This window comes from Sminthopsis crassicaudata, chromosome 3 (assembly GCF_048593235.1).
Source record: "Sminthopsis crassicaudata isolate SCR6 chromosome 3, ASM4859323v1, whole genome shotgun sequence".
NCBI lineage: Eukaryota > Metazoa > Chordata > Mammalia > Dasyuromorphia > Dasyuridae > Sminthopsis > Sminthopsis crassicaudata.
The window spans coordinates 213,528,842-213,551,074 of record NC_133619.1 but is presented as its reverse complement, the minus strand read 5'-3'; the positions used below and the strand labels follow the sequence as shown (position 1 = coordinate 213,551,074).

The 22,233-nt window shown below is 36.6% G+C and overlaps 1 protein-coding gene across 6 annotated transcripts in view; it reads left to right on the top strand.

Moving 5' to 3' along the window:
* REPS2 (RALBP1 associated Eps domain containing 2) overlaps positions 1–18,420 on the top strand; it is a 267,978-nt gene extending 249,558 nt beyond the window's left edge. For all 6 annotated transcript variants that reach the window (XM_074299901.1, XM_074299899.1, XM_074299897.1 and 3 more), the window contains 4 exons: positions 648–734; positions 1,522–1,673; positions 5,672–5,777; positions 8,433–18,420. In XM_074299901.1, the coding sequence (XP_074156002.1) occupies positions 648–734; positions 1,522–1,673; positions 5,672–5,777; positions 8,433–8,501 (414 nt within the window). In that variant the 3' untranslated portion in view covers positions 8,502–18,420. The remainder of the gene's footprint in view (positions 1–647; positions 735–1,521; positions 1,674–5,671; positions 5,778–8,432) is intronic.
* The last annotated feature ends 3,813 nt before the right edge of the window (positions 18,421–22,233 follow it).

Below are 22,233 nucleotides of genomic sequence, written 5' to 3'. Positions count from 1 at the left end.
GGGAACTTCTAAACTGTGAAAAGAGATAGCCCACTTGTCTACTTATCTATAAGGGTCTCAGCTTCATAAGCAATTTCTTAGCCTACTGCAGGCTGACTGGTGCCTGTTTTGATTCCCAAGGATATGCAGGGAGTCCAGCTTGGGAGGCAAAGAAACACAATATGTTAGCTCAGGGTAGGTGGGCGTTTTTTTTTTTTTTTTTTTTTTTTTTAAATCTTTGATACATTGAGGCCCTCCTGTATACCCTGGGTCCAATGTTTCTGGAAAATAAGACAACTCAAAAAGACAAATTCAGGGGACCCCTTAACATTCTGTAACTCTTTCTTTCTCTTTCTGTTTCTTTCTCTCCTTCTCTCTCTCTTTTTCTGTATCTTTCTCTCTCCCTCTCTCCATCCCTTCCTTACCCCATTCTCTGTCTCCCTCCTTCTCTTCCCCCTCTCTCTTTTTCTCTCTCTCTGCATGTATATGTGTAATTTCAAAACTCTTTTCCAGCTCATATATAATTTCAAAACTCTTTTCCAGCATTCTGTTTTGAGACTTTGTGGGAGTATAAGTTCATTTTTTCCCCTTTGTGACCAAAGTTTGAGAACATTTTGATCCCTCATGCTTTTATATGCACGTTACAACATTTGATATATTAATTGTAGACAGACCAAGTATCAGAGATTGAATTACATCCTCAATTGACCAGAACTCCATCTCAGACTGAGGAGAGTGGAAGTCCTGTGAAAAAGGTAATGTTGGAATGCTTAATGTTGTCATGAAATACTCCTTATATCTTCTTGTTTCTGTCAGCACACTGAAGGGCTATCACATTCCTGTTTGGAGAGGTTTGGATCTCAGTATGAGCATAAACCTCTGCTATACAGTGACTACTGGCTGCCTTGCCAAAGAACCTTCCCTTCCCAGGTTTAAAGCATGGCATGGTAAATAGGTTTGAGAAAATTCAGAGATTTTATTTTCTTGGAACCAGAATGGGGAGTTCTGAAAAAAGTGAATTATCTAGAAACCTCTGCTTCTAACGTGCCCTTTCTGTTTATTTCCCTGTCTCTGTTCAACAATATGGTGGCCTCTGCTTTGTTCTTTTAGATCATTGATTACTTTTGAGGTGCTCTTCAAGTTACTCTCATTATCTTTTCTTTATCTTCTCATTCTAGTACCGAGTTGGGGGGATTTAAGTTACCCTGGAAGATTCCAGATTTCCTTGAAATGTTCCACATATCCATTTCTAAATAGCACTTGGTTCTTAAGCATACCTTAATGTGATAATTGAGGTAGAACAATGAAGGATATACAGATGTAAAGTCAAAAATACATATAGTAAAATTTATGCTAAGTTCATAACTTCTATCCACTATGATCTGGTTGGTCTAGAGCCAAGTTCTCATTGATCATTCTTTCTAAATGTCATTGCCAATCTGTCATGAGAATGTGATGGGCTGGGTGTATATAGACATGAATGGGAGGTTGGAAATTGAGGGGTATTCGTATGGGTATAGTCGTTGTATTTGTTCTCCTCAGGACCTGCCACATTCACAGCCACCATCAAAGCCCATTCGTCGAAAATTCCGACCTGAAAATCAAGTAATGGAAAACCAAGAGCTTTCTTCTGTGACTGGGACGTCTTCTGTGCCAACTGTGCCAACTGTGAAGCCACATGCACCAGTCCAAAAGTAAATAGAATAAATCAGTTTTAAAAAGTGGTAGCTATAGAAACTTTGAATGCTACTCTTTTCTTTCTCTTTTCCTTTTTTTGCCCCTTAACCCACAAGATTAAGTGGGTTAACCACTAATCCTTTTTGACCTAGGCCTATAATTTCATGAGTATAGGGAGCGCCCAATGAGAAAATTCCTTTTATCAATATAAATCACTATCTTCTCTGCAATTACCAATAGAGTTAGAGAGGGTGAGGGAAGGCACTGAGAAGCTGAACAACTTATTGCCCAGGATCACTCAACTAGTACAGATTAGGGGTAATACTCGAACCTAAGATATCAGTATGCCATGTGGGAAAAATAAAAGAAATTAGCATTCTTCACCATTTGCCTGGATTATATTCTGTTTTGGCTAGGATAAGTAGATAGTGCATGACACTATGTTGAACTCACTTCAGTTGGAGTAGGATTATTTTTTTTTGTCTCTGAAGCATTTTTTTGCTTCAGATTGACTAGAATTTGTACAATGCTTTAAGATTTACAAAGTGCTTTTCATATGTTGTCATTTGACTCTTACTACAACATTGCTATAATAATAGCATTTTACAAGATAAGGAAACTTAGGCAAACAGGTTAAGTGAATTGATTAGGATCACATAGCTAATAAGTAGCAATAATCACAACTAATATTTATATAGCACATACTATGTGCTCTTTATAATTATTATCTCAGTTGATTCTTGCAACAACCCTGGGAAGTAGGTATTATTATCTTTGTTTCACACATTAGGAAATTGAGGCAGACAACAGTTAAGTGACATATCCAAGGTCCTATAGCTACTAAGAGTCAGGATTTAAATTCAAGATTTCCTGACTCAAATTCCAGTATATTATGCACGGACCTGCCTCACAACTATGTACAACAGTTCCGAGATTTAACATCTGAACTAACAATTTTTTTTTCAGTTGTTCAATTTTCTCTGATTCTTCATGATAACATTTTGCCAGGTCTTTCTATCATTCCTTATCTCTCAAAGTCTGTCAGAGTTCATGTTCATTGTATTTCCATGACACTATCTACCCATTTTATCCATTGCCATCCCTTTCTCCTTTTTGCTTTCTGTCTTTCCCAAGATCAATGAGTCCTGTCTTCTCAATATATGGCTAATGTATTTAAGCTTCAGCTTCAGTATTTGACCTTCCAGGGAAGAGTCTGAATTTATTTCATTAAAAATTGACTAATTTGATATCCTTGCTGTCCAAGGCACTCTCAAAAGTCTTCTCCAACACCACAGTTAGAAAGCATCATCAATTTTGTGGTGCTCAGCTTTCCTTATATTTCAGCACTCACAGCCATACATTGCTACTAAGGTTTCTCCTTAGTCTTGACTATACAGATCTTGATTGGTGAGGTGAAGTTTCAGCTTTTTAGGATGCTTCCCAGATTTTCTGTGGCTTTCTAACAAGCATCTAGGCTTAAAACAGGGAAACGAGTTAAATAGCTGTGATCAGGATTAAAATAGGCACTGAACACAAATTCAGTATTGTTTCCCATCAGAAGTGCCCAGAGCTGAGAGAAGGCTCCCAGGCAGTTTTTGCTGCTCTTTCCCTTGGTCAGAATGGTCAGGGGAGAATCCATGCCAGAAGAGAGCACAGGTTAACATTCTCAGAACACAAGCATACATATTGGCCAGCCTAGGCCATGGGACAAAATTAGCCAAAAGTAGATTAATTAAGAAATGATAAAATCTTTCAATAAATAGCATTAGAACATGCAGATTCAGCTCCAAAGATCACCACTGTCCATTCCATTAAGAACAGTGGAGTTGTTGGGGTCTAGTCCAATGGGAAGCATTGGACTCTGGATTTTCAGCAGTAAGTAGACCTCAGATAACATCACCAGTAATGAGGTACTGACAACTCAAAAAGGACAAAAATTGTTTTGCTTAGAAATAACTAGAAAATCTGCTAATTTTAAAATTATTTTTGTGGCCACTGAGGACATATTTGTAAAAACAGAGTATTTATGTCATTGAAGGTAGGAGATGTTGTTAAACAACATGGCTGTTGGTGCCACATCATGGATTTGAGAGGCTCTGCTTTCCATGTGACTCAACAGGCCATCATTCATTTATTTGTCTTAGGGTCCTTGGGAAGGAAATGAAGTAAGGTTAGTTGTAATGAAAACAACAATAATAGCAGCAACAATAATAAATAACATTTCTATATCACTTACTCTGTGCCAAGCAGTGTACCAAGTGCTTTACAATTATTATCTTATTTGATTCTCATAACAACCCTGGGCGGTAGATACTATTATTATCCCTATTTTACACATGAGGAAACTAAGGCAAACGGAATTAAGGATCTGAGGATGTTTTGAACTCAGGTGTTTCTATCAGGCTTAGTGTTCTGTGCAATGTGGTACCTCCTTGAGGTAGAGATTTCTAGCTATAATCATTCTATTTTCTTCAAAAGTTTTTAGATTTAAATCTTAAAGGGATGGATTACCAATCACAGATTTAGAGATGGAATAAACCTTTGTGACCATCTTTTCCAGCTCCTTCATTTTACAGATGAGGGAACTGACATCCTGAAAGATTTAAGTTACATAGTAAGTGACAGATCAATAATTTGAATTCAAATCCTCTGACTTTACATCTAGCTGTGTGTAGTTCTCCTTTCACCCCTGAATTTGTATGTAGGGAAGATGATTGGCTGAAAACTTCCTATATCCTAATAAAGAAAAAAAAATAAATATGATGAGCTGAAAGCTAGGGACAGCAACCTTCCACTGCTTGAGTTTTTAAATTGATAATTTTATATGTTGAGAATGATGTTTTAAATATGCAAATGGCCTTTGGCAGTAAAAAGGTCCCCTAGCCCTGCCCTAAAACCTGGGTCTTATATTATCATTCATATTCAGTATTATGACAATCAATCAATCAATCTTGGCACTACAGTCTCATTTGGTGGTTGTTCTGGACTCTGTAGGACATAATATAACAGCTAGTTCTGACCAGCATTTTTTCTAAGTGTACACTTCATCTTCCTAAACTGAATCTCCACGTCATGAAGTTCTCAACTCATGAGGCCTGGGATTGTATCTCCCTTGACATCCAGTACAGTGAGTAGCATAATGCACATGCTTTGAAAACATTCACTCAAAGCATCAAAACATTTTTCACAAAATGAATTGTTACAAACTACTGCAGTCAGAGGAAGACCTGCTGTCCAAAAAGCATGTCGTTGAGATTGGATTTCTACTTGATCATCTATTAGAAAGTCTTGTGTCTTATGTGACTTTTGACAGTCAGGTTTCTCCTGGTTAGGAATGAGCTAAGTTGGGGTGAAAGAAGCCAGTATTGTGGCTCCTGATGGGGGAAGCTTTTTTTTATCTGATTTGATTCGTGGCTGCTATTAGATATGCTTTTGCATAAATCCTAAAGCCCCACAGATATACAGGCACACATGCATACAATACCATTTTTACGCTGTTGGCTGTGATAATCAAGTAAGAAAACAACATAATTCAGGTTGCTCTGTGTGTTGTATAATTGCTTCCTCATAGAGCATGCTTCTGTTAAGATTTGCCCAAAGGGATGAGTAGCTCTTTAAATGCCATCGATACTTATACACAAGGAGTATTTCAGTTAATATAATTTGTCAGAATAACTTTTATTTTATTTTATTTTTTTATTAAAATGTCTTGGAATGCATGGAAGACCAAGTATTTGAACAGCCCCAAATCATAGCTATTCTTCAGATTATGAAATATGGAACTCAAATATATTTATAGTCTACAAATGTAAAAAGAAATTATATTGCTTTTTGGTGTCATTAACCCAGTAATGCCATTTGTTTAGTTACATAAAATATATTTATTTTATTTTTAGTCAATTAACAAAGTGGGGCTCCTTGTCAATTGAATCTACCCTGCATCTTCAAGGTTTGGGGTCAGTAACTCTCAAAGTCCTTTTTTGATTAAATTATTTTCTGCTTCTCTTCCTGGCAGACAATCTTCTAAGCAGAAGAAGGCAATCCAGACGGCTATTCGGAAAAACAAGGAGGCCAATGCAGTGCTAGCCAGGTTGAACAGCGAGCTCCAACAACAGCTAAAGGTGAGGAAATGCATTGAAAAACCGGGTCATTAGACTTGGATCATCCAGTTATTTTTCACCAATGCCCACAGAGCTGATCCTGCTCTTATAGATGAGACTGGAAGCTTTGCTTCTGGACTCACAATGTCAAAGAACATAAGAGCTGAAAAATAGAATTCAGTGGCTATCTAGTCCAACCCATACCAGAAAAAGGAAATCCTCACCACAACATTGCAAATGAATGAACTTTCAACTTTTACTTATTATGGATGAGGGAGACCCAATAATTATTAAGCTGACCCATTCCACTTTTGAACATTTCTAATTTTTAGAAAGTGTTTCCTGATATGAAGCCTGATTTTAATCTTAACAATTCTCTACTTCTTTGCTCCTGGTTGTGCCCCTTGCACTCTTTGGATGAAAAAGAGGAAGGGAGGGAATGTACCTTACACACAGAGGAAGTATTTAATGCTTATTGATTTGACTTGACTTCCAAAAGTTAATTACTAAATATTTGGGAGAGGAAGTTAAGGAACATCTTTCTGACTTGAGACTTAATGTTTTAATATTTAACATCCTTCAGATTTAATATCTTAGGGTTGGAAGAATAGCAGAATATAAAATGCTGCTATTGGGATTTGGGTTATTTAAAGATGCTAGGAAGTTAAGGAACGCTTGCTGAATTCCAGACACGCTATCTAGCATTGTATGTTATATTTGTGCATATAATACATATATATATACACACACACAAGATAAAAACATTATATAGACACATCTATATCTATATACATTTATATTAAATACTTATATATTTGGATATTTTATATGTATAAGGTATATGTGTGATAATATATATGTGATATGAGATAATTTATGTAATATATACACATTCACACATGTGTAATATATGTACAATATAATAAATTGTTGTGTATGTTTATATCTACATATGAATGATATATTATGCATGTTAATATATAATACATAAATTGCTATATATTTTTATAACATACTATATATATGCACACATGTATACATATTATATACTTGTGTATTTTATGAGTATAAAGGTATATATTAGGGCATATGTAAAGTTCATATAGTGTGTATACATATCCATACATAAACAATCAGCATAATATGCATACACACATACATATATGCATGCATGAACTCAAGCCCTAATCCTCTTATTTGTGGAACTTAAATTTATCATGCCTATATTACAAGACACTGAGGCAGAACTGTTACCCAATGACACTTTATTAAAGGGTCCATGGTCCCTTGTAATGAAGTGAATCTCAGATCTTTCTTGTGATCCAAGATGCCTCTATATTGTGTTAGATCTGGAGGAGACACGAAAGATTGGATTAGCTATAGTCCCTTCCCTTATGAAGCTTAGTCGACTAGGGAATATAGTATCATAGACTTGGAGCTGAAAGGGACCTCAGAGGGCATTGAATTCAAACCCCTCAATTTACAGATGAAGAAAAATTATGATCTGAGTGAAGCAGGATTCAAAGTCAAGTCTACGCCATTCCAAATTTAGTTATTTATCTACTGTGCTACCTAGTTAACCTCGTGAATTGTCCCCAAACAATTATGATCTAAAGATATATATGTGTATATTTTAATGTGTACATATATATGTATATATGCTACATGATATAATACATATTCTGTCATATATAATTACATGTGTGTGTATATATTCATAAAAGACATGAAAACAGAGTGCTGTATGAGGACTGAAGGGGAGAAAAGAGCTATGTTATGTTCAACTAAGACTCCTATGTAGAAGTGAGGATGAGATAAGATCTGATCAATACCCTTTCATAACTCTTAGGAAGATGCAAAGGACTTTTCATTAGCAATACCCTCTTATTAAACTGTATGTGTGTGTGTGTGTGTGTGTGTGTGTGTGTGTGTGTGTGTGTGTGTGTGTGTATATATATATATATACACACACACACTATCTCCTCCAATAGAATGTAAACTCCTTGAGGATAGGAAATACTTTTCTTTCTGTCTTTGATCTCTATATCTGCAGAATTTAGTACACGTTTGAAAGGGAGTAAATAATTATAAGATATATCACTTTAAGGTGCTATAAAAGGTTGTCATCCTGACAATAACCATGGAAAGTTGCTGTAGATTATGTCCTCATTTTACAGATGAGGAAACTGAAGCAGATATTGCTTAAGTGATTTTTCCTAGCTCATCCAGCTACTAAATGTCTGGGCTTGGAATTGGAAGAAAAATTTATCCTTCTTTTTACCCTTGGATGGGGTAGTAAACAATTCAAGTGAATCTTGATTTCAATTCAAGTGATATTTATTAAGTACCTTCTTTGTACAATGCATTATGCCAGATACCAGAGGATTTGCCACAGTTCTTTTTTTATGGAATTTAATCAAATGGGACTATATGATCATAGATCATATGTCATATATAGATCATAAATTATAGAACGCTAAAGTCAGTACTCTGTACACTCTGATACACAGCTGCCTAGCACCAACTCTATTGCTTCCTAATCCACATATCTGAATTAAGTACACAAACTATACATATGTCTTCTTGGAAAAATTTGTTTTTCATATTCAATGAAGGAGCAGGGATGAACCTTTATAACTTTTGCTTGTTTGCCTGTTTGTTTTTTGAATGATTTAGGAAGTTCATCAAGAACGAATTGCTTTGGAAAACCAATTGGAACAGCTTCGCCCAGTCACAGTCTTGTGACCTTTGGGTGGGAATAGAAGCAATTGACCTCTGTGCCAAGGTCTTCCCTTTTCACTGTTGGAGCACATCCTTTGGGGAAAGATACTGATTGAGTCAAAAGCAGGGAGAAGTGGAATGCGGTCTGTATCCTGTTCCTTCCCCACCCTCCTGACTCACTAGCCATTCCTGCGTTTCTGTCTGTAGGTGGAAAAGTCCTTTAGCCAATGGTTGAGATTGTGGCTAAAGAGAATGTTGATCCATTCTCAAAATAGTTCTTCAGGGTCTTCAAAGATGGAATTCATCACCAAAAATTAATCCAATTCCCTAATCCTTCAATAAATTTTAGTACATTATTTATTTAAAGAATTCCTGATTTCTATGGAATCTTGTTACTTGCTGTCAGATTGCTTGTTTTATATTTGCCTTTATAATTCATATGTACTAGTTTTGGTATCCTGGGTATGTGATTTCAATAGGCTTGTTTTAGGGCATAGTATTACATAGCTAAGTAAAAAAATCTAAGAGTAGCAACAAATTTAGGCTAAAGCTATGCCCACCACTCTCATTGCCAAGAAACTGATAATATAGTGAGTGCCATGTATATTTCATATCTATTTATAAATATATAATCCTTATTTTATATTGAATCTCAGAAGCTCTCCGTGATTATATAGCACAAGATAAATTAGAAATTTGATATGTATCTGGTCTATTTCAGCAGAATGGATAGTCAAACTAGATGGATTTTTTTTATGCTCTAACCTGACAAGAATTAAACAGTTGCCAAAACTTAAAGACCAAGAAAAGATGTGGGTTAACAAGTTCCTCTACAGTTTTTTGCTAATGCTACAGTACATCCAGACTAGAAAAATGATAATAATGATCAATATTACTACAATATGATCACTCATGGAATAGAGTTGCTGTTTTCTTTGTTTCTGTGTTTTTGTTAATCTGAACTATATCACTGGGTTACACTGAATGGGTAGCAGGGAGGGACAAAGGCCAAAAACCAGCCACATCACTGCACATATTAAGGGTAAAATGTGGGGCCTTAAAATATAATCCAATTCAGTTTAGCTGGTACAAGATCAGCTGTACAAATTACAGTTGATGTTTGTTGTTCAGTATTTCAGTTATGTCTGATACTTAGTAATCCTATAAGGAATTTTCTTGGAGTGGTTTGGCATTTCCTTCTCTAGATTATTTTAAAGCTGAGGAACTAAGGCACACAGGGTTAAGTGATTTGCTACACACAGCTACTAAGTGTCTGGGGTCAGATTTAAACTCACCAAATTGAGTCTTCTTGACTCTATACTCTAGAGTATGCTCTGTAACTGCCCCAAGACAGTTGCTATAAAATGATAAATTCCACTTGGAGAATGTTAGCTCTATAGAAGTTCACATAGGCACCTTCTCTCCTGGATGTTAGCACCACAGGAATGCTTTAAACAGGGAGTTTAAAAGCCTTAAAAGGTAAACTAATCGGCCCCTTTCTTAGATAACTTCCCTCCTTCAAAATGGGCTACACTTCAAGTCAGATCTTGCCTCACTCCTGCAAATAGTATGAACCTCTCTCCTTCTCTCAATGCTTAGTATACCCAACTTAGTTACTCCTAAGATGGATTGGGTATATGTGTATACCCAATATGTATACGTGTGTTGTGTATATATGCGTGTTTAAGGGGAGAATAGAATTCCACTGGAAATTGATTGCAGCATTTGGGTTTGAATCTTAAATGTAAATATACTGAGGCACTAGAGGCAGAAATGATTTTTAAAAAAGACTTTGTGTATCTGGAGCAGTCTCAGCCATGAGTTGACCAATCCCATTGTCTTTGTGAGGGAATCTCCCCCCCCCCCCCTCAAATATAATCACAGACTATTTGAAGATTTTTATTTTTGTTTGCTTTGAAAATGCTTTGAAAACCAGAGCTATGGTGATGCGTGCATGTAATCCCTACTACTGGGGAGGTGAGGATGGTGGTGTGTGCTTGAGTGCAGGAGTTCTGAGCTATAAGAGGACAAAGCTAGATTGGGTTACCACACTAAGTCCAACACCCATATGGAAGCCTCTGGGAATAGAGAGCCACAAACCAGGCTGCCTAAGCTGGGAGAGGCCCAGACTGAGAACAATGGATCAGGTTAAAATTTCCCTACTATTCCATTAATGAGAAAGGAGGACCTAGTCAGATTTACACACATGTGCACACACAGAAGGCAGCCTTACATGTACATATGCATACTCATACATTTTAAAAGAAAATCCCTTTTTCTAATTCTCTTAACTTTTTTTTTTTCTTCTCAATTCGTTACTGTCCTTCCAACCAATTTTCCTGCATTCCACCCTACTTACTTGCTACACCTATAGCAGTCAAACAGTAGGCTGGCCCTTCTTCTAACACTAAATCTGTCAAAAGTTCTCCTGACTCTAGGACCTGTGTTCTGTCTACTGCACCATCTAGCTGCCCCAGCTATAACATTTCTAGGAAGTAGAATTGAAGGCAGATATCCATGTTGCATTCAAAAAGGCTAAATTATTGAAGTGTTAAGAAACTCATGGGCATAGGTGGTTTTCCATTTAGGTGGAAAACCCACTAGATCCCCAAATAATGTCATAGTAAAGGACTGTTCTCATCTCATTGATTTCTGGTCTTTGAAGGTATTTCCTCTATCTGTACTCCAAATCTGCATTTGAAGGTACTTCTCCTAGGGGAAAGGGCTTAGCTAGGAAGCATCATGAATGAAAAATTGTAGGTTTTTAGCCTATTCTTTTCTTTTCTTTTCTTTTTTATTCTTAAAGCTTTTTATTTACAAAACATGCCTGGGTAATTTTTCAACATTGACCCTTGCAAAGCCTTCTGTTCCAAGTTATCCCCTCATTCCTACCACCTCCTCCCCTAGATTAGCCTATTATTTTCTTTAGTATCTTTTACTTGAGTAAAAATCGTAATGTAATTTTGGATTGCTATAGCAAATTTAGTAGTAGATTTGATTTTTTTAAATTGGATCTGTAAGTAATTTAATCAATAGAGAGAAATCCTAGTGAGGAATTTCCTTTACTAATGCAGATGGCCATCTTTTCTACAATTTAGAGTCTTAGAGATTTGCTTTGGTATGGAGAAGTTGGGTCAATCAGCCAGGAGGTGTCAAAAGGAAAACTTGAAACCAGATGTTACTGGTCTCAAAGAAAAGTCTATTTGTATTGGTGTCTTTTGAAAGTCATAAAAATGGTGGTTTGAAATTTCTTTGCTAAGAAAACTTAAATAATGGGCCTATTATAATATTTAATAAAAATATTAAATATAAAAGAAATTAAATTTTAAAGAAGATTAGTTGCAGGAATGTTTTCTATTTGTGATAAATTTAGAAGGAAAAAAAATTAAATTTCAAGATGAAGAATGTGAATGTTCTTCCAAACCAGGGGGTAATTTTCTGCTACAGACTATTTGGATATTTATAACATCATTTGCAGGCCATACAAAATTATCAACTTATAGAAATCAAGCAGTAGAAGGTTGTATCTAGCTTTCAGTCATCATCACCAGTGGTTGCTCTAGCAAATGATTTCATAGGTCCCCGAGGCTGGATGTTCCCCACCCTTATTCTATACAGAAACTCTACTTTTTGGGAAGCAATAAATTGTCAGACAGCTGTTGCTCAATATTTCATTCTTTATGAGAGCTAAATTTTCTTTATGTTTCTGGAGACTCTATATTATGATAAGAACTCTCCAGTATTTATGGCTTATTGGATCTAAAATATAGTCTCAGCATTATTTTAAGGTGAGTAATCAAAAACATGATTCTTTTGTTCATGATGTTGACCTGCTTTTAGTTGCAATCTCTGAGAAATCTATTAAAATGTGCTAGTATGTTTTGGTTTATTTCTAAATGACATTCACCTTTCCCTTACATTTCCTTCTTCCTTAAAGACAGGGAATTCATATCAAGGAAACCTAGATATAAGTATGTGGAATTGACATGTTCATTGTTGTCACATAATCTGATTCTCACCAAATAAGTTTATGAGGTCTTTTTCCAGAAAGCAAAAATCTTGGCAAGTGAATATACATACTGCCTACTATAGGCACAAATTAGATACTGACAAAATATTTATATTTAAAAAGAAACATGTGTTTGTGCGTATTTTGTGGGAACTTGACCTTTGGTTTCATTGATTTGAGAAACATTCACCTATTTGAGAAACACACAGTGCAGAATGGCATTTGTTCTGCAATTTAGAATCTTTGAGAATCTTCTGAGGCACTAAGCAGTTAAATAACTTTCTAGTATCAAATATATGTATGTATATATGTGTGTGTATATGCACACATGTATGTCCGTTTGTATGAATATGTAGAAGAATTACAGAAACTTGGCTGTAGCAAGTTTTGGTATAGTTACAGAGGACTTGGAATACATGTATGCCTTTGAACAGTTTTGCTGTTTTGTGCTTTAAAAATTCACCCAGAACTTTAAAAAATTTTTAAGCTGATTTCATTACTATCGATATTTTGGAGAAGACTAGAAATGAATTTTTAACCTTAAGGACCAGATCACATCTGAATTCCATAACTGGAATTAATGGACTGTGAATTCCGGCTTAGCTCCCTGTTGACCTCAGGATCAGCCAGAGTCAGGATCAGCAAAAGTCCTTGATCTTTAGGGGGAGAAGTAAAGGAGATGGACAAAACTGCCACAAGGCTCGCCACCTACTGACCTCCCTTCCCCTTGTTGTCCTCCAAAGTGACTCTGGCTTGTCTTACTCCACCCCCTAATCTCTCCTACAATTATCTGTATACACTAAAAGATCTAGCCAGCACAGAATAGTGAGAAGAGCCATTTTCCAAGCATATGCTAATATTGTCCAATAGATAATTAGCCTTAAGTGCTTGGTTGTCTGATTCCAGTGCACCAATTCAGAGTTTTAACCATTTACATCTCCTGTTTTCTTTTGTTTTAGAACACAGGTGGTCACGCCATCCCTGATTTCTCAGGGAGGTGAGAACCTCAAAAAGGAGGTGATCACACCCTCCCTGACTTCTCAAAAAAGGAGGTGAAAACACTGAAAACGAGGTGATCATGCCCCCCCACCCCCGACTTCTAAGGAAGAGAGATGAAAAACACCAAAGAGAAGTAGGGTGTCGAGCCAGATATTGCTAGCGGGTTGTAATTGATAGGTAATCAAGTCTAACACTGGACACATCCATTGGCTATCTCCTATCAATTTCTGAAAGTCATTTAAGGTATTTAGCTTTTCTGTTCTTAAGGAAAGTTTTTGTACTGTAAGTACCTTAGGATATATTTCATATCCTAAATATTGAAAAGGAGCATGTCTTTGAATTTTTCTGGAGCTATGTGTAATTTGTAGTTCCTTAGTGTTTCTATGGTCTTTTGTAGACATGCTTCTAACTTTTGTTCTTCAGGTGCACACCCCAAGATAATCATCCATGTAATGTAATAACATTACTTTTGGAAATGCTTTTCTTACTGGATGAAGAGCAGCAGCAACATACATTTGACACATAGTAGGGCTGGCTTTTCATTCCCTGTGGCAAAACTGTCCATTCATATCTTTTATAAGGCTCAGCTAAGTTAACGCTGAGCACTGAGAAGCAAATCTTTACATATCCTCCTTATCTAAAGGGTTAGAAACACTCCTTAATGTCTATAACCCACAGAGGCCATTCTCTAGGCAACTGAGTAGGAGATGGAAGTCCAGGCTGAAGAGTTCCCATAGTTTCCATCTATTCATTTACTTTTCTTAAATCAGTTAACATCTTCCATTTTCCAGATTTCTTTTTTACAACAAATACTGGGGAATTCCAAGTACTTAGAGAAGGTTGTAAGTGCCCTTGGTCAAGTTGCTCCTGTACTATGTCTAATAAGGCCTGAATTTTATCACTAGCTAAGGGCCACTGTTCTATCCACACTGGTGTAGCAGTTTTCCATTGGATAGGAACAGGTGAAAGTGTTGGCAGGCCTTCAAAAGCAGCCCTGCCTAAAAAATTGAAGTACTTGTTTGTAATCCTAATTGTTGTAAAATGTCTCTTCCCCACAGATTGATGGGGATTTTTTCAACTATAAAAGGAGTAAAAACTCCTGTGGAGCCTTCAAAAGTCCATCTCAAAGGGGTAGCACTAATTTAGCTTCTATTGATCCTCCTACACCAGATATGTAGGTGTCTGTCTTAATCTTTGGCCAGTGACTGGGCGATCTGCACCTGTGTCTACCAATCCTTCTAATGCTATGCCATTTATATAGATGGTGATCATAGGTTGGTCAGCTGTCATAGCTGCTATCAAGAATATTCCTGGATTTTGTTGCATGGAGTCAGAACATGGGTGACTATCACCAGATTGCTTATTAGGAGTCTGTATCAATAAACCTGATACTACTGCTTCTCCTGGTTGATAAGTCACACATTGTCTACCTGTATTAGTGACTAGGATATTATCTACACATTCCCCAGTTTCCCACATTAGTGTATGGATGAACACTGTTTTCTAAGTACTCTCAGGAGGTGAAATGGTCAAGCCTACTGTGCCTGGAGGCAAAGGATCCAAAGGTTGGAGAGGAACAGATTTCACCTCTCCAGGAGGTATCTCAGTTGTCCCAGCTGCATACTACTCTATTCTCCCCAATTGTAATCCCTTTCTCCCATCAGGTTGCTTCCTGGCTGATTGGTCATATCTGAGTGTTGAATTTCTAAAGGCTCTCTGGGTGTAGCGTCGGCTGCCATCATGCCTCAATTATTTTTTGTTTTGGGCCCTGGGGCTGGGCCCCCCATCCCGCTTCCCTGAATCAGTCTACATTCTGATCTCCAATGGAAGGCTCTGTTGCATATTGGACATGGGGTTTTGATACTTATTCTCCCACCCTGTTTTTTCACTCTGTCTCTATACCAACATTGAGCTTTCTGATGACCTACTTTACCACAATGAAAGCATTGACAAGTCTCTCTGGAAGTCCCTTGCCAAAGGGGACACTCTTCCCGTTTTGGGAAATTGAGAAGTCTGCATCATAGTCTGATTATAAAAGATATTTGTGCCCACTGTGGCACAGCATCTTATGATCTCCTCTAAAGGATCATCCTTGTGTAGTCCTAGTATAATTCTTCTACAAACCTTATTAGCATTTTCCTTAGCAAGTTGCCTTATCATAATTTATGTTACTGCATTTTCATCAGCAGTTCGTATGACAGCTGTCTGTAAAGGTCCCACAAAATTTGCAAAGGTTCATTTGGCCCTTGTGCTATTTTTGTGAAGGCTTCACCCTTGTCATGTTTACTGGGATAAAACCCCATGCTTTGATAGCAGCAGCAGCAATTTGCTCATATGCTGCTAAGCGGTAATTAGTCTGTACTGAAATGTCTGCATAAGAACCTACATTTGTTAGTTGGTCACAGGTGATTGGAGGATTAACTCCACTATGACGATTTATTTGGGCCTGTATCCTACAGAGCTCACCATATTCAGAAAGCCACAAGTTTTTTTTCCAGGTTCTAAGTATGTCATTGCTATAGATTTCCAGTCACTAGGGGTTAAGACTTCATAAGCCAAATTCTGTAATAACATCTGATGGCCCCTTAAAGAGAGCAAGCCTTTTTCAGGTCTTTGAGCATTTCTAGATCAAAAGGAGTGTATCTTCTACTTTCTTGACCTGAAGGGTTAAATTATTGAATCACAGGATACATTTCTATTCCCAAACCAGATGTATGATGCACTTCTATGGCTTTAAGTAGTGCCTTTTGTAATCTAGTCATAGGAGGGGGTGATTGCTGGGGGGAGGTGCTGGTGGTATCACTGCCCCTCCCACTATTCCTCCTCCCTCCATCTCAGAAGGTGAAGTTGATGGGGGCGTGTCAAGAACTAGTTCTGGTTTAGGCAAGATTGAAGCTGCTTTATGAGAAGGAGAATCACCTCCTTTCAACTTCACTTAAGTCCTGGTGGCCTCTGTGATATTGCCATTAATCTGTCCTTTGTTTTCCTCTTTTTCCTCACACTTCCTCATCTAGCTGTTCTTAAAACTTTTCTTTCTTTTCTTTTCTTTTTTTTTTTTTTTAATAACTTACTGGATTCTTTAAGGCCAGTTGTATTATGTTGTAGATATAGAACGTTTCCTTGGAAATTGAATCAGGACCTTTATCCTTGTAGTATTCACAATGTAAATCTCCTACTAGTTTCCAATTATCTGGCCTTATTTCTTCTTCCTTAAAGAACCAAGGGGACATGCGTTCTAACGTACCCAAGAGTCTATAGATATGCTCCCAAGTTGCAAGTAAGCCTTGTCCCTTGATCAACTTAAATATGCTTTCTTTAGCGCCCCTTTGGGGTGGGGGTGGGAATGTGGTTGGGGCTGGGGGAGAATCTTTTCCTACTATTTGCCCCATTTCAGCTAGAAAAGGTTACTAATTTAGCCCTTAACAAAACAAGTTCCCTTTTTGTCTATTAAAATACTCACCCTATTTCCTGGTCATCAGGGACTTCTTCAGTAAAATTAGGGTCCTTGGTTCACCCATTGAGCACCAGATGTGAAGTCCTTGATCTTTAGGGGGAGAAGTAAAGAAGATGGACGAAAATGCCACAAGGCTCTCCACCTCCGACCTCCCTTCCCCTGGTCGTCCTCCAAAGTGACTCTGGCTTGTCTTACTCCACCCCCTAATCCCTCTTACAATTATCTGTATACACCAAAAGATGGAGCCAGCATAGAATACTGAGAAGGGCCATTTTCCAAGTATATGCTAATAGAGTATTGTCCAATAGGTAACTAGCCTTAAGTGCTCAGTTATCTGATTCCAGTGCACCTATTCAGAGTTTCAGCTCTTTACATTGGACTATAATGAGGAGACTTTAAGGTATCTCAATCATTTTGTTATATGATATATCCATATCACAAAGCCAATGATTTTTTCACAACTCAGCCTCACTTAAATCTAACTCTCAAGTCAAAACATCACCTGTTATGTCACTAGTCCTCTTCAAAAATGAAGAACGAACAGCAACAATATCTTATTAGTTAATTAAGGGTGGAAATAGGTAGAGACTGTGTTCAGAGTATGTATTAAATGGAATAAGTAACAATAAATATCCCATTGCTGGGATGTGGGTAACCTGAGTTTTGAAAGAGTAGCTGATACAGTCCTCCCCTGCATCCAGTTTGGGAAATAGACTTAACATTTAAAAAAACCCTAAATAACAAACAAACCCCTACTACTCTTAGTTAGCATAATCCAGGCACATTAAGTGGATCAAAGGCAAGAAAATCCTTCTTTACGGAATCAAGGAACAGCTATACAAATCAGACGTTCTAATTTAACCTCTAAAGTAAACATGTCTATTTTTTCAAAAGTCATAGTTTAAAATAGTTCAAATTACATGGTTCTTTAACAGTTTATCAAAACACTTTTCATGCAGTCCCATGAGATCAGAGTGTTATCCCGATTTCACTGATGAAGAATCTGAAGCTCAGAGAGGTTATGCTTACTTAAGATTGTATGCTTGTGAGAGTCAGAACTTGAATTTGAGTTCTTTGAATAAACATCTAATGTTCTTTCCCCTATACCACAACTGCCTCTAGATGTGATGAATTTTAAGAAGGAAATGTATATATTTGATGCTTTTCTTCCATTATCTTTCTAGATAATGAGCTAAGAAGTTGTGTTAACATTTTATTTAATCATTGTCTCAATCATTTGATATAACAATGGTATTGGAAACATTGTTGTCACTGACTTTAAGAATTAATCTCTGAAGTTACTGTATATTTGTATTTCGATTTGTACATAGGGCCCGCAGACTAACCTTACTGCCTCTTTTCACATTGGTCAAAATGTTAATTTAGTATATAGTTTATGCTATACACATACAACTTAGAAAATGTACAGTACATTAAATTGGGGTGCTATGTTGAAATAAAAATGTACATTAACTTCAAAATGTCTGTGATTTTCATTTTTGTGTATTGTGAGTTATATTTAATGCAAGGTATATGAAAAAAAAAGGCTCTTCTAAACAGTAAGCTCTGTGAGAGAAGGGACCACACTTTAAGCTTTTAATTTCCTCCAGTGTCTTCTCACATCCTCTGCACACAGTAGAAAATAAATGTTTGTTGAATTGTATTTCTTGGTTAAATTGGATCCTGGGATGGAGAAGGAGGGTCTGACTTAGAATTGAAAGAACAAAATAGAAAGACATTTTAATGACCTAATCAGTATTATAATAAATTAAGGGAAATGGTTTTAAGCTTCCGAAAATTCAACAAATTCATTTTAGTGTTTGGTTTTCTTGGATTTGCAAGTCAGGAAGGGCTTACTGTGGAACTTGCCACATTTGTTCAGGGCCTCATCATTGTCCTTGTTCCAAGAAAGTGACACTTTCAGGTCAAGATGGGAGAAAGAAACAGAAATCCTTTTTACTATGCATATTGTTATTTGGCCTGCAGAAGTGACATCTATATGGTTTATTGACAACCATTAGTGGCCCATATTTTTTTAAATAAAATATTTTATATTTCCGAATATGCAAAGATATTTTTTAATATTCACCCCTTCAGAATTTTGTGTTCCAAATTTTTCTTCCTCCTTCCCCAAGACTGCAAGCAATAGGTTAAACATGTACAATTCTTTGAAATATATTTATATATTCAATATATTCTATGCAAGAAGAACCAGGTCAAAAGGAAAAAAAACATGAGAAAAGGAAAACAAACAAACAAACAAATAAACAACAAGACAACAAAAGGGGAAAATGCTACACTTCGACACTTTAAATCAGTCTCCGTGGTTCTTTCTCTGAGAACTATATAGATGGTACTTTCCATACCAACTCTATTGGAATAGCCTTGAATCCTCCTTGTTGAAAAGAGCCAAGTCCATCACAGTTGATCATTACATAATCTTTTTATTACCGTGTACAATGTTCTCTTGATTCTGCTCACTTCACCCTATATCAGTTCATGTAAATCATTCTAAGCTTTTTTGAAATCAGCCTGTTCCCAAAAAGTTATCGGGCTGTGCATACCCTTTGACCCAGCATTGCTGCTATTGGGATTATATCCCAAAGAAATACTAAAGAGCGGAAAGGGACCTGTATGTGCCAAAATGTTTGTGGCAGCTCTTTTTGTAGTAGCTAGAAACTGGAAGTTGAATGGATGTCCATCAATTGGAGAATGGTTGGGTAAATTATGGTATAAGAAGGTTATGGAATATTATTGCTCTGGAAGAAATGACCAGCAGGAGGAATATAGACAGGTTTGGAGAGACTTACATCAACTGATGCAGAGTGAAATGAGCAGAACCAGAAGATCACTATACACTTCAACAACAATACTGTATGAGGATGTATTCTGATGGAAGTGGAAATCTTCAACATAAAGAAGATCCAACTCACTTCCAGTTGATCAATGATGGACAGAAATAACTACACGCAGAGAAGGAACACTGGGAAGTGAATGTAAATTGTTAGCATTACTGTCTATCTATCCAGGTTACTTATACCTTCAGAATCTAATACTTAATGTGCAACCAGAAAATGGTATTTACACACATATATTGTATCTAGGTTATATTGTAACACATGTAAAATGTATGGGATTGCCTGTCATCGGGGGGAGGGAGTAGATGGAGGGGGGATCATTTGGAAAAATGAATACAAGGGATAATATAAATTTAAAAAAAAAAGAAAAGAAAAAGATCAGCCTGTTCATCATTTCTTATGGAGCAATTATATTTCATTATATTCATATACCATAAGTTATCCAGCCATTCTCCAACTGGATTGCCCATTTTTCCCTTTGAAAATTGGCTAATATTTAATTCTAACAAGTGAACAAACCTATTTTAGGCTGCTGTTTACCAGGTTAGTCTGCGTGATGCTGTGACCTTGTGATTAACCACATCATTTGCATTGTGCCTTACACATTAAGGGATTCATTTCTTCTCATTTAACTTGATGTTAATCTCTTTTAACTCAATGAGCAGCTGGTATTTTGAGCCCATCAAAACAACTAAATTTGCCATCACCACTAAAAAAAAGTCCAAGACTTTAAAGTGTGGACCAGGAGTGGGGAGGGATTGAAGAGAAGATTAATATATAATTCCTGCCTTCAAGGAATTTTCAGTTTAGTCTGTAAGAAAGATCTCATATTCATAATACAATTATAGAGCCATCAAATGGATTTCCCTCCACTAGAGTCCTCAAGTAGAAATTGAATGACCACTTGTCAGGGACATTGTTTCCAGGATTCTTGTGTGAGTTGAATGAGATGGTTTCTGAGGTGTTTTCTGACTGAAATATTCTGTGACGTGCTACCTTTTACATTTCTGGTCAGCTAACACACAATTTCATATACTTCTAAATTCAAAGGTTGGGAGTTGAAAGATTAGCATTTGGTGATAATTTAAATTGAGAATTGGAATTTGAGAGCTAGAAGGTACCATAGAGCTAATCTAGTGCAATTAATTCTGCTTTTAAAAAATAAATAAACAGGTATAGTGACCTTAAATGACTTATTCCAGGGGTTACAAGTAGGTAGAGGCAGATATGACACTGGAAATCCTCTTGATTCCCAAGGCAACTCTTGTTTTCACTTTGTCACTGGAGAGCTATTGAATGGTGAATATATTGTTTACATATCTTTTATTATGTCTTCCTTTAACATTTTTAGGCTTTAGTTCTCTCATCCATAAAATGAAGGAGTTGGTTTAGATTTTGAAAAATTTTCTCTGGGACTTACATTTTGTGAATCCATGACTGCATAAAATAGAGCATTGCTTCTCTCCTATTCTCCCCACTCCCAGGACTAAAAAGGGAATGCGTTATTGGGAACTGTCAATTAAGTCGGTTTTGTTTTTTGGATTTTTTTTAGTGTGAAGATACAGAACTTATTTTATTGATCATACAACAAATTCTATGATATGTTGAGCAGAAAGAAGGTCAAAACCCAGATTACAAGGCAATTATGCTGAACGTAATAGATCAAGGTTGGGGAAGGAGAGGAGGAAGAGACAATGTAAGAGAAGACAGGATAGACTTTTTCCATCTGGAATTTTTATGGTTCTTGGACTGGTATCCATATTTTTATAATTTGGACAAGATTAGATTTATATTGGTAGTGTTTCCTTTAAAGAGTGAGACATTAAATCCAAGCACAAAGATTTCTTCTTTTAAAAATTTATTGAAATGCAGTTGGACTTGGAAATTAATCATAAAATCATAGATTTGGGACTAGAATGGACCTCAAGGACTATGCAACCAAATTCTCTAATTTTAAAACTGAGGAAATTGTAACTTAAATAATTTGTTCAAGCTCAAATAAGAAGGCTCAGAGACCTAATTTGAATACTTTAGAAACAGACTAATCTGAAAGACCCACATCATTGGTTGAACATGTTGAATAATATTCAAGAGTCCCGATAAAGTTGGGAAATGGTGTCCTCTAGGGCAAAAATTCTTAAATTGTAGGTTGAGATTCCATATGGGGTCTTGTAACTGAATGTGGGGGTTGTGAAAAATTTGGCAACATCAAAAGGATTCCAAATGCAATGACCAAAAATTAATTCAAAATCAAATGGATAATGAATCCAAGGTGTTTCTGGCAGTGTTTGCCTGTTTCATTGTGCAATTTCACTGAAGCCTTTATTCTGAACACACAACGTGCTCTTTTACACTGTGCATGTATGAACACTCCAGAAACATCTTAGCTCATATTCAAGATGGGGTTGTGTAAAAATATCTTAGGAGAAAAGGTAG